This window comes from Artemia sp. Qi Xiang Cuo, chromosome 6 (genome assembly GCF_049724085.1).
Source record: "Artemia sp. Qi Xiang Cuo chromosome 6, ASM4972408v1, whole genome shotgun sequence".
Lineage (NCBI taxonomy): Eukaryota > Metazoa > Arthropoda > Branchiopoda > Anostraca > Artemiidae > Artemia > Artemia sp. Qi Xiang Cuo.
This window is the reverse complement of record NC_142799.1, coordinates 59,609,287-59,622,912: the sequence shown is the minus strand read 5'-3', so window position 1 is coordinate 59,622,912 and position 13,626 is coordinate 59,609,287. Positions and strand designations below refer to the sequence as shown.

Below are 13,626 nucleotides of genomic sequence, written 5' to 3'. Positions count from 1 at the left end.
CACCCGGATACCCCCCCCTGAATATGGTCCTGGAAAGTGGTATCGTTCAAAATAGTGTATAGAACATAAAATATTATGTTCTACGTTTTTTGCTTCTTTAGTGCTCATGTTTCACCCACCTTTAGTTTCCTTTTCTTAATTTGATGCCGGCCACTGACAAAAATTACATAACTGCATAAGGAGGTTTTTGCATTAGAAATTATTTCTCAATTTTAATTTGTAGATGTATTTAAACATTTATAAAGTTCTGCATGTCTGTGCAAATAGAATACAGGGACCCCCCCCCCTCCCCCTTTGTTGGGAGGCTCTCTTTTTTCCGAAAAGAGAAACTTATCATAGTCCCCGCACTCCCTGCTCTTTGCCCTAAAATTCACCTGCATGCCCCCATGATGGTTTTCTATGGTGGTTTAAACGATAAAAACTTGGAAGAACAAAAAAAGCATGCTTTGTTAAAGGAGACTACTGATCCGTTACGAAATCGTTCGCTATGATTACTCAAAATTGATGATTTATTATGCTGATTCACTTTGATTAAGCATTTAAAACTGAACATCCTTAACAAGTAATTATTTCAAGAATTCCGTAGTATTTTTTCTTCGTACTTTGTTCCTGATTTGTCCGTTCACCTGAATTTTCTTCGTACTCTGTTCCCGATTTGTCCCTTCAACTGATTTTCTTAGTACTTTGTTCCCTATTTGCCCCTTCACTTGATTGTCCTCGTACTTTGTTCGCGATTTGTCCCTTCACCAGATTTTCTTCGTACTTTGTTCCCAATTTGCCCCTTCATCTGATTTTCCTCGTACTTTGATCTCGATTTGTCCCTTCACCTGATTCTCTTCGTACTTTGTTCCCGATTTGTCCCTTCACCTGATTTTCTGCGTACTTTGTTCCCGATTTGTCCCTTAACCTGATACGCTAGCCTCATTAATTTGAAGATATGGGTTAATCTTATTACACTAAAGCGGCTTCTATTATTCAATCACTATTAAATGGATAAAATTTTCTATATTAATAAAGCTTGCTTTATCAAAGCATAAAATCCCTTAGTTACAATCACGAAAAAAAGATACTTCGTAACTATTACAAGACTTATAGGGCTATTGTTTTAAGATTCTGTTTTTATTATGGTTGTCATGAATAAGAATTCAGATGGCAGCATCTGTTTTAATTTTATTCAATGCTAAATCGAAAATACATAGCAATAATTACAAAATTGCGATTATTATTACGCAACATACTGCAAACCAATGTATAAGAATGTTCAAAAAATAATGTTCAAAATGTTCAAAATGTTCAATAAGAATGTTCAAAAATACCTAGATACCTTTCACAAAATATGGGTTTTCCGTTCTACTATGGTATGTCTAAATTGTCATTTTTTTAAATAGTGTCTTTCTACAGACAACATCAACAAAGTCTATTCTCGAGGTTGTGAAAGCTTCAAAAGTGTTTTGGTTTTGCATATTTTGTGACCTAGACACATAGTGAGAGTCGTGACAGGTTTCTGGTTCTATTAGCAAATGCACTTCAAAATTAAATTCCCCTAAAAACTTCTGTTTAGAAGTGAAATTACCCCCCAGCCGAAAAAAACATTCAACAGATGCTGAAGATGATGAAGTGCTACTACATTTTTAAGAGGTCTTTTTTATTATTATTATTCTTATAAAAATGATAATTCTTACAAGGTGAGATCTTGCTAACACCAAGGTTCAGCTAGAGCCAATCAGAATTTTTCGTAACCTTCTGATTGGCATCAACCAATCAGAAAATTCTATAAAGATCATATTGGCTCAAATTAGAGCTAGCTAAAACTCCGTACTAAAAAATCTCCTTTTAATTTAGTCTTATGTGAACTAGGCGTTGGATTTGTATTTATTTCTCTGTTGACAGCAATACCCAAATATTAGTTATCAGATAGCGTTAAAACAAACCAAACCCAAATTGAAAAACTTGCGGGTGGTTTGGCCGATTTAAAAATCCCTTTGCAGTCTCAAAAGAAAGATCTTAATGTGCATGCCTCTAGGAAATAGTAATTATATAATTTTTAAGTGTCTGAAAATCCAAATGCTTAAAAGCTAGTCAAATACTTTATTTATAAACTTAAAAAATATTTAGAAACTTCCAAAACAATTATACACTTTACAAATACTAATAAAGAGTTTGCCCGGATTTAATAACTGGGATAAGAATAAGGAATAAAGAATGTACTTCATACCAACTATACAGCCTCTAATTGTTACTCCTATTCCCCAGCCCTCTGGTTACAGCATATTGTTCGAACGTCCTAATCTAGGTCCCAAAAGCCACAATCATAAATCTCCTTTTTACTAGTTCAAATCTCAGCAACAAATCTCAGACAACAATTCCTCTCTCATTTAAAAAACTTTTCACTTCTAACAAAAGGGAGAAAACTAACGAGTGACAGTCTCTTTGTTCGAATATTATAATCTGCAGGGCAATCTTTTGTGGTCAAAAAAGAGAAATGTATGTCTTGAGATATTAATCTTTACAAAAACTATTTGATGAAGAACTAAAGAAATACATCAAAACACTAGATGAAAGACAAATGATTGGTTTAATCTCGTGTCCAAACCCAAAGGGCATATCTCCCATTTTTATTCTTTGACAGGAGAGCAAAAACTAAATTTTTGCAGGGGTAGTTTATTTTTTCGAAAAACCAAACAAGTTAAAATAAAAAAAATACTACACTATGCTAACCTATACAGTCGTATATATGAACACTGCTGAATCTGTATACATATAAAATCAAACGTGCACAACTTATTTTGCTTATTTGTTATGCCAGAGTAAACTCTAGAACTATTTAAGCTAGAAACTCTATTTTTTTTTTTTACAAAACTATTTAAAATAAAGAAGAAAAAAATTATCATTAAAATTCAAAAATTCTACAGAAAAAAAAAACAACAAATGGAAATGCTATGCCATGATAAAATACCGAACAGAAATGCTACACTTAAAAAACAAGCAGACTAAATGGCGTACTTTTGATTTATATATATATATATATATATATATATATATATATATATATATATATATATATATATATATATATATATATATATATATATATATATATATACATATATATACATACATATATATATACACATATATATATATATATATATATATATATATATATATATATATATATATATATATATATATATATATATATATATATATATATATATATATATATATATATATATATATATATATATATATATATATATATATATATATATATATATATATATATATATATATATATATATATATATATATATATATATATATATATATATATATATATAGAGAGAGAGAGAGAGAGATTCAGCAGTATTCATACACAGCACTGTATAGTTTACCACACTGTTGTATTTTTTAATTTTAACTTATGTGAATCTTCAAAAAAATAAACTACCTCTGCAAAAAGCTTATTTTCACTCTCCTGCCAATCAAGCAAGTGTAGTTAAGAAAGTGTGGCACAGCGATATAAGGGCAAGGGCCAAAGGTCCAAGCATCCCCTGTGCGAAGCGAGTGAGCCATTTGTGACAGCCCCATTTTCCAAAGTCGAAGGACCTACCCTCGACCGAAGCAAGTGGAATGAGGCGATGTAAAGCCGGCGAGGTTGGCACTTTGACAGCTTTAAATAAAAAACAAAAAAAACAAGTTTTTTCAACTGAAAGTAAGGAGCTACATTAGAACTTCTAACGAACAGAAATTATTACGTATATAAGGGGGTTCGCCCCCTCGTCAATACCTTGTTCTTTACGCTAAAGTTCGAATTTTGTTCCAATCCTTTAAGAATGACGTTGAATCACAAAGACCGTTTAATTAGAATAAATAGCTCTTTTGAAAGTACTAAAAAATACTTTACTGTAAAGAGCTAGGTAATGGCGAGGGTGCGAACCCCCTCATATACGTAATAATTTCTGTTCGTTTTAAGTATTAATGTTGCTCCTTACTTTAAGTTGAAAAAACTTGTTTTCTTATTTTATTTAATTTCTGATCGTTTTAAATAATGCCAGGAAATCCGGCGCCCCTTTCATAACAAAATCCCTTTCCCCATGAAAAATTCCTCCATGGAAAGATACTTCCACGTAACCCCTCCCCCGACTCCCCCCCCCCCAAGAAAAAATCCCCCCTGAAAACGTCTGTATATTTCCCAATAGCCAATACTATATGTAAACAATGGACAAAGTTTATAACTTGCAGCCCTTTCCTCTAAAACTGTGGGGGATTAGCCGAAGTCATTCTCAAAGACATAGTTATTAGGTTTTTTTACTATGCTGAACAAAATGGCTATCTCAAAATTTTGATCAGGTGACTTTGGGAAAAAATGAGCGTGGGAGGGAGCCTAGTTGCTTTCCAGTTTTTTTTTGTCACTTAAAAGGGGCACTAGAATTTTTAATTTCCGTTCGAATGAGCCTTCTTGCAATATTTTAGGACCACTGGGTCGATACGATCACCCCTAGAGAAAAAAAAAACAAACAAAAAAAAACAAATAAACACGCATCCGTGATCTTTCTTCTGGCTAAAAATACAAAATTCCACATTTTTATAGATAGGAGCTTGAAATATCTACAGTAGGGTAGGGTTACAGTAGGGGAAAAATCCCTTTCCCCATGAAAAATTCCTCCATGGAAAGATCCTTCCACGTAACCCCTCTCCCGAACCCTCCCACCAGAAAAAATCCCCCATGAAAACGTCTATACTTCCCAATAACCAATTCTATATGTAAACAATGGGCAAAGTTGATAACTTGCAGCCCTTCCCCCAGAGATTGTGGGGAATTAGGCTAAGTCATCCTCAAAGATATATTTATTAGATTCTTTGACCATGCTGAATAAAATGGCTGGTTCAAAATTCTGATCAGGTGACTTTGGGGAAAAAATGAGCGTTGGAGGGAGCCTAGTTGCCCTCCAATTTTTTTGGTCTCTTAAAAAGGGCACTACAACTTTTAATTTCCGTTTGAATGAGCTCCTCCTCTAATATAAAGCTTATATATTTGAACACAGAATAAAAATCCAATTCTGGTGTTCTATTGGTATCAAAATACCATTTTTTAGAGTTTCCACGAACTGTTTGAAAAGCGTAAACAAAGCCGATCTTTAAGCTAACAGAAGGCAAAATAGTATTAGGTTATATTTCACCTAGACGTGCTGAAATATTTTATTCCTAATCATGGCTAGTCTCCGCTATTACCAGTAAAATAAAAAGACCTCTTCAAGATCGTTCAGACGATAAATTTAACTAGACGAACGTTCGTCACTTTCACAAATTGTTTAAAAAAGTTTAAGATGCTCCCCTTAAGACGATGATCCAGGAAAATTCTAAGCTCATGGCAGTAAAGAGAAACCTAAGAGTCTTTTTCGAGAGAGGTTCATCATTACGAGACGGAAGGGGGAGGGGGCTCGAATCCGTAAGGACTTTAGCTGAATATTTCCCGACCATTTTTTTCTTAATTCGATTTTGACTAGCTCCTTTAGTACGGCACGAGTATAAATATTGCCAAAATTTATCATTTTGTCGTTGTTATGAGATTTGGCAACAATGGCGTCAGTTTAGGAGAAGGACCAAGCTGCACTATGGTACTTAAATTTTAAATCATTATTATAGTAAAAACAGAGTTTGTCACTTTTGCAACAACATGCCAAGCACTTAGACATACAAGGAAAGGTATAAGACAATTTTGGACAACGGGAGGTGAGTTGAAAGTGCATAAAAGGAGCTGGTCTACCTCACTAGGACAGATCATACATTATTTGCCAAACACTGCAACCAAGTACACAGCACGCGCAACACATTCGCAATTTGTGTATTCTCCTGAGCCACCACGATTTTCCCTCGAGCACACGACAGGGAAAAAGCGCACCTAGCCTTGGGAATAATTTCGACTCGCGCCACATTTAATCTAAAGATAAAAATTATGACCTGACTTGGAAGTGAACCGTCTCAATTATAGTATTTCAGTGAAGAGATCCTGAGTCTCCTACAGACTAGTTATGTAAGGTAAAGTTTCAGCAAAATTTGACGTTAGGCTTATATACGAATATAAAAAAAATTACACAATTTATACAATTTACGCAAAAATCATGGCTAAAAACGAAGCAACGTGTTGTAACTCAAATAATAAAATAATAGAATTCAATGTGTAAACATACGTAAATAAAAATATTTGAAGCTCGTTCAGCTACTAGAATTATTTTCTGTTCAGTTGGGTCACAATATTTTGTGCCCTTTTCTATATTAATTTTGCAAGATTTTTTGAAGGTCCAAAACAGTAGGTATGGGATGTCAGAAGATGACATCCCACAACCTTCCCTGTGGTACTACAATGACTTTGTATTCTTTTTATTTTCGCTTAAGCGCCACCATAGTATATGCAAGAAAAGCCAAATCCGTATTAGACTGCATTTCACACACGGTAGACACTTCGCTACCCGACTCTGAGCTGGAACTAAAAATCGGGCCGTGATTTAAAATTAAACTACAAATTAGCTTTTATTACGATTGAAAGGTCGATTGAAGGCTGATTGAAGTACATGTCAATCGATTGACGGAAGATTTTGATCAAAATAATTGACCGTCTCGGGCCTCCTTAACTGATGATAATGCCAAGTTTATTCTGAAGACTTTATTTTTGTATTATTTTATTCCATGAAAAAGCATGTACTTTTCACATACTGTCCTTAAAATAGAGCAGACCTGAGCCACTGGCCACTGTTTTAAAAATGATACTCAATATATTTAATAATTTCCATTTTGACGCATTAAAAATCTATTGTATTAGACTACCGACTTTTCTCTCGATTCAGAAATCATATATACAATAATTCATTTGGGTTCAAGGCAAGGTCGTGTCCAGGATTTTTTTTTTGGGGTGGGGGTCACAAAAAAACTTTAAAAAACACATCAATTTTTTTATATTCATTTTTGTTATGTTTTTACGAGGCGGACAAACATTTCGGGGGGAGGAGGGGGGGTTCAGACAAAAAATACATGTAAAGAGTAAACAGCTGCTTTTTCGACAAACTTTCTTTAATTAACTTACGTAACGAACTTCTATATTCGTATATTTTTATTCGTACATTAGGGGGGTTCTCCCCCCCCCCCCTAGTAAATACCACGCTCTTTACGCTAAAAATTTAATTTTTACAATAAAGGCCGCTAATAAGAATAAATAGCTCTTATGAAAGTACTAAAAAAAACTTTAGCGTAAGGAGCGAGGTATTGACTAGGGGCACCCAATGATATACGAAATAGTTTCTGTTCGTTTTAGGTTCTGATGTGGAGAAGTTTTCAGTTGAAAACTTGTTTTTTTTTCTATTTAATTTCTGATCATTTTTTTTTTAATAATGCTGGGAAATCCGGCCCCTCCTTCATAGCAATGTCCCTTTCCCCAAGTCACAAAACTCCTAAAAGTTCATTCATTTTGCTAACACTTTCATCTAGGATGCTCAAATCATCAGCATAATCTAAGTCTAGAAGATTTTTACTTCTCCATTTGATCCCCTGTTCTCCCAGCACTGGATTCCAACACTGGAGACAAACATTATACTCATTTGGCAAAAAAAATCCTTTTAACCCTTTGTTCCATCCAAACCACCCTAAAATAGTTTCCGTAGACATATCTACCTGAATTCGGTTCCTTATTCAGTAACATCAAAGTAGATATTTTGAAATAGGCCTGGGAATAGAAGAACTCGCGGGTAATTTTCGTTGCAGTATCCCTACCAATCAAAAATTGAAAAAAAAATTCAAATATACATTTATGTCTGAATAAGCATACAATATTGCTTAGCTTGAATTTCAAAATCATATAGGACTATATCACATAGGACTAACTAAAATTCATAAGAAAAAAAAATGCTTCGTTTGCATAAACTAATCTAAAAAAAACGACTTCTGATATACTTTTCATTTACACATCATACTTTCTACACTTATCCCTTCCATCGTCATGGCCAATTAGTAGGACAGAACTGTAGAAGCTATTTCTGCCTGACCTATGGGAAATCATACAATACTGATTAAAGCAACATAGTCGCCAGTTTCTGGGTTACAGCCTCAGGGCTGCAATTATTCCAATAAAGGATTTGTATTAACCCCGTGAGATCCTAAAGAATGACCTTGTTAAAATATATGGATTCTCAGAAACCAGGTGATTTTTTTTCTCTGTCTGCTTCAAGAAGAGAAAGGATAATTGGAAAAGTAGGCATAAAAGTAGAGGCCCTTGGAAGTTTTATTTTTCTTAATTTTTCTATGAATATTTTTGAGTCTAGGAGCGAATAGCTAATCCAAGCACTTGGGACTTGCGACTTTTTAGTAAAATGTACACCCAAAGACAAAAGCAAAGAACAGTCTCGGCTATATTATCTGTAATTCCAGAAACGCCTTAGTCACCTGGTTTGCTGACTCACTTATCTTTCTGCGAGGTAACCTAATCGAGTTGTTCAAACTGTGTTATGGACATTACGATAGCGTAACAGCAGACAGATTACTCCATTTTAAACGAAGCCCCCTCCGCGTCCATTTCTTGAAACTTAGAGGTAAACCGTAAAGACATTAACCACTGGACTTCAAAAGAAAAGAATAGAACAGCCTACATTAAGAAGTAACAACGTTCCCTTCCATTGTATCATTTAATAATAGATATGACTGTTTTTACAGCCGGAAGATATTTTATCCTAAGAAATTTAGAAGAAAACCTGAATGTGACATGTTTTATTGTGACATGTTATCTATTATCTAAACGAATTCGTGATATGTTTTATTGTTTCGTAGAGGCACTTGCCTTATTTTTCAAGTTAATATCATTATTATCAATAACAGCTAGCAGTGCCTTTATTTGTCAATTCCTCATATATATTTCATAGGGTTAGTCGATTTGGCATCTGAGCCCCTCATATCCTAATTTGAATATTATATTGAGTATATTACAAACGTTTTAACATACAATAAGTTAATCTGAATGTATTCAATACAGCCGTGATTCACTCATCAAATTCAGATGTAGCATTAGACGAGTGAAGTAAGACACAAATTCGTTAAAAGCCCAGCAAAGTAAAAGACAAAAACAAGACGTTAAGCAGTTTTCAATTAAGATTCGAGAGAAATTTCTTGTCTGGAAAGGGGAGATTAATCAAGTCAAATATCAAGAAAAACGAAATTGAATTTTCTACAACACATCTTCCTCCCCTTCAAAAACATGTTCCTATTCCAGCATAAGCTCTTATTGGAAATGCTTTAAAAACAATAGCTTGGTATACGTTCTTTTTTTTACCCCTAGATATTAAAAGACTTTTAAGAAAGTTTAATGATGAATTAATGGCAGAAGGCGATAAATCAGACGCATGGGGTGGAGGGATTGATGCTAGAAACGAAAGTTTAATCAACTAAAATATCACGAAAACAAACTTGAGTCTTCTAAAGCACTCCATCTCGTGCTTTAGAAGTGTTTTCCCTCCATCTCCATCTAAAGCACCGGTGAATGTCCGAAATACTTATTTTTTTTTCTCCTTGGATTTAGTCAGCATCGCCAGTGAACTTTTCAGTTTTGTGCAAGGTTTGATAGTGACAGGTTAGGTTAGGGTTTTAACCCATTTCTGAAACTTATAACCTAATTTAACCTAAGCAACCTATTCATTGGTAGAAAATGAAGTTGTTGTTCAACCACCAAAGGGCATTGGCAAATTGTCTGAAGTAATGAAAATCAAAAATGAAGAAGAAAGAAAAATGGGGTTGAAAAATAAGCGACAGCGAGAATCAAAACATGTCAAAATTGAGAATGATAGTGATGAGAATGCAAATGATGATTCTTTAAAACCACCTGAACTATCAAAAGTGATAAGAACAAGAGAAGAGCCCGAACAAAATAAATTCACAATGGATGAAAATCAACAAGCTAGACTATCAAATGAGATAAGACTCAAAAAACGAAAATTTACCAGTGTTATAAATGATAACCCGTTGGAAGAAAAAGAAGTTTTTGTCCCCCTCCCCACCTGAACAATTAAAACATCTACAACCTGGACCATCAGGTAAAACTAGACCAAAGAGGGCAGCTAAAGCAAAGGGCATTGGTAAATTGACTGAAGTAATGAAAACCAGAAATGAAGAAGAAAGAAAAAAGGGGTTAGAAGATATGCACAGCGAGAATCAAAACGTATCAAAATTCAAAATGATAGTTATGACGATTGTGTTTGGGATTTTTACATGGATAAGGTCATCAATCCTTACTAAGCCTTTGTTAAAAAAAGCGAAGTTTCAGCGATATGTATTTCATAATGACAAAAGACAAGCAGGGTAAAAGTCGACGTTCAACATTTTAAAAAAGCAAGTGATGAAATAGCTATAAATAAAGATATTAGAGTTTATAAGAACGTTAGCCAAGTATCTGAAACTGCATCAGACTCTGTTAAAAAAAAAAAAAAGGTCCAGCGTTATATTTTTAACAATGAAAAAAGACAAGCTAAGTCAAAAGTTAAAATTCCAATAACAAAAAAAACGTAATTTTAAAAAGGCGCTAATTCTAATTTAAGGTCATTTAAAAATAGCAGGAGTTAAAAGTTTATGAGTCGGGATTTGTGTGGTGAAGAGTTGAGTAGTTGAAAATTACTTCCCGTAATTTTTTTTAGAGAATTCTTAATAGCGTTCTTTTTGCAGGTAGGGGCGCAAAAGAAGATTGAGATGTTTTAATTAAAATTAAAAGGAGAATAAAAAAAATCCAATTTAAGACTAAAAAACTTGAATTAGTCACAAGCATTAATTTTTTTTTTATTCCTGTAATTTTTCAAAATAATACAGGAATTGCTATAGGGTTCCCTACACTACAATGGACACATTCTCAACTAGATCCAAAGTAAACGCAACATGTTGACCTGACATGAAAACACGATATATTTTTCTTTAATATTAGTCGACTTGGATTTAAATTTTTAGGACAAGTTACCTGAGCCGCCTCATCATTTTTTCTACAAAACATGAAACAAGTAGATTTTTCTAAATATTTTTTTGTTTTCTCTTGCCCACCGACACCGTATAGTGAAGGATCCTTGGGCTGGCATTTCCCTTGGCTCTAGGAAGACAGTACGAAAGAATATTTAGGGTTTTGAAGTCAGAATCGGAGTAATTTAGAACACGAAGAAGGCAGTATCAGAGCCGACAAAATGGACCAACTCCCAATCCGTCTTCCACAGGTACAATCTTCTCCTCATCGTTCCTTTTATGTCAAAAGAGAGAATATCGTTTTTTCTCCAGGTAAAAATAATCATACCCTCGCAATTTTGGCCTAAAATCACGAAAAACAATATCTCATGACTCTTGCCACATTGCAATTGAAAAAAAATGGAACTGTGTCTCTGGTCTTGTATCACCAACCTTAAAAAGGTCAACTCTTTTCACCTGGGATGCATTTTCGTAGGGTATACCAAATAAAAATAATCAACAAACCTTTTCTATTTTCCGAAGTCACAGTAAAGAAATCGATTACTTTCGAAGTTAAGTCGAAACAAACGTGTGTAGAATCCCCATGAATCACAGATACAGTATTGTGATCCCCGTATTCAGCTCGAGGCATTCCGCCAGAGAAAACAATCCATTCTTTCCTAAAGAAAAAAACGAAATGATATTGAAACACCATAAGAATACAGATTGATAAATAAAAAAAAAATCGATAAATTGCTGCCAGGCGTAAGAGCGGAAGAAAGTGAAACAACACGAGGTAAACAGACAAATTCAACCAACATTTTACAAATTCTATAATACCGAAATTCAATCGCTTTGCGCCCCCCAAATACAGCATATAATGTAGGTAGTTAGGCGGAGAAGAGGTAGGAAGCACTACAGGCCCTTTCCGGCTCATCCAAAATCTATAGATTTTCCTTATTTCGAATTTACATCAAAGGCCATGTCGAAAAAACTCGCAATCCATACTGTCCAACTCATTTCTCTGATTTAGGGCAATATGTTGCGTTTCAGCCATCTTTGGTCATACACAAAAATCTTGTCAAACAGTTCGTGGTAACAGACTATTAGTAAGGAGCAATACGGCTCAATAGCAACCAAAACCCTAAGGAACAGAGTCTTGATAATAATAGATACATTAAAAGAATCAAATTTTGATGCTTATTCAAAATATATAAAATTGATCAAGTTTAATGTTACCCATCAAGAGCTCTGAGCCTCAGAAAATTTGAGCAGGTTTTGAAAAAGGAGGGAAACACCCCCAAAACGTCAAGTGATCCTAATGAAATCACGCCATCAGACTCAGCATATCAGAGAGCCTTACTGTAGAGGTTTTAAGCTTATATATACAAAAACGGAGAATTTTGCATTTTTTGCCAGAAGAAAGATTTGTTTTTGTTTGTTTTTTTTCCAGGGGTGATAGTACCAAACCAGTGATTCTAGAAGATCAAGAGGGGGCTCCTTTGATTGGAAATCAAAAGTTCTAGTGTCCTTTTTAAGTTACCAGAAAAATTGTAAGGCAGCTAGCCCCCCTCCCACGCCCCTTTTTTCTCCAAATTCGCCCGATCAAGATTTTGAGACAACCATTTTATTCAACATAGTCGAAAGATCTAATACCTAAGTCCTTATCGGTCCACTAGCTGTCACTAGCTACTTTTTCATAAAATCCCTTTAATACAAGAACTTTCCCCTATTTTAGAAGTTTTCGACACATACCAGAAAAGAATTGGAATCTCAGCTATCGATGGTATCGAAATTGTGTCTTACGTTCAAACGTTAAGACCATGAAATTTTATCCATCTAAAACTTACATAGGGAAGATAATCCTTGAATTTATGTAAATATACTTTAATCAAACAGACGTTTAAACGATTTCTTTTGGATTGTACCCCTATATCTTAGGGACCGCCATCGGTAACATAAAATTTACAGAACTATTGCTACAATGCCCTATGCCCTTTCGTATTCCCCAGAACAAACCAATAAAAAAAAAAAACTTTTTTTATCTTATTGAAAAAGTTGACTCTATTTTATTCTGTTTTCTTTTTCAGTCTAATTGGAAAAGCGGCCCATAGGCGCTATGCTTACGGACATCTCCTAGAATATCCGTGTTATAAGGCAGACCTTCAGGGACTATCAATATGTTCATTAAAGGGAAAAATATTACTGTGACAAACCCAAGGCGCATCCAGGGGTTCGGCAGTTTGAACACACTCCTCCTCCCCCCCCCCGAAATGCTTGTCGGACTCGTAAAAACGTAACAAAAATGAATATACTTATTTCGATGCATTGTAAAAGTTTTTTTGTAGCCCCATTCCTCCCGAAAAAAAAATCCTAGATCGCTCTTGGACAAACCCCCTGTAATGCAATATTTTCTTTTTTTATACCATATTTGCTAGAAAAAAAATCCAACTACTTCTTCCTTATAATAAGAGAATTGAGTCAATAGTGAAGAGCCTCATTATCACTGAAAAGAAAGCTTTTGTTTTACTATCGAAAAGAGAAAGCGTTCAAAAGCAAAACGAGCAATAAACTTTAAAAGTGTCTCAAACAGGCAAACAAATAAAGAAAACAATACAAAGAGACTTTCACTATTACAGCCAAACCCAATGAATCTGCTTTATGCAT

General features: G+C 34.3%; 1 protein-coding gene across 1 annotated transcript in view; it reads right to left on the bottom strand.

Moving 5' to 3' along the window:
• The window catches only part of LOC148951465 (LLGL scribble cell polarity complex component 2-like), a 109,062-nt gene extending 95,436 nt beyond the window's left edge, over positions 1–13,626 (bottom strand). Inside the window, exons 1-2 of the mRNA XM_089091117.1 lie at positions 13,577–13,626; positions 11,485–11,639 (exon numbers count right to left, since the gene is read on the bottom strand). Coding sequence (XP_088947243.1) covers positions 11,485–11,639; positions 13,577–13,626 — 205 coding nt within the window. The remainder of the gene's footprint in view (positions 1–11,484; positions 11,640–13,576) is intronic.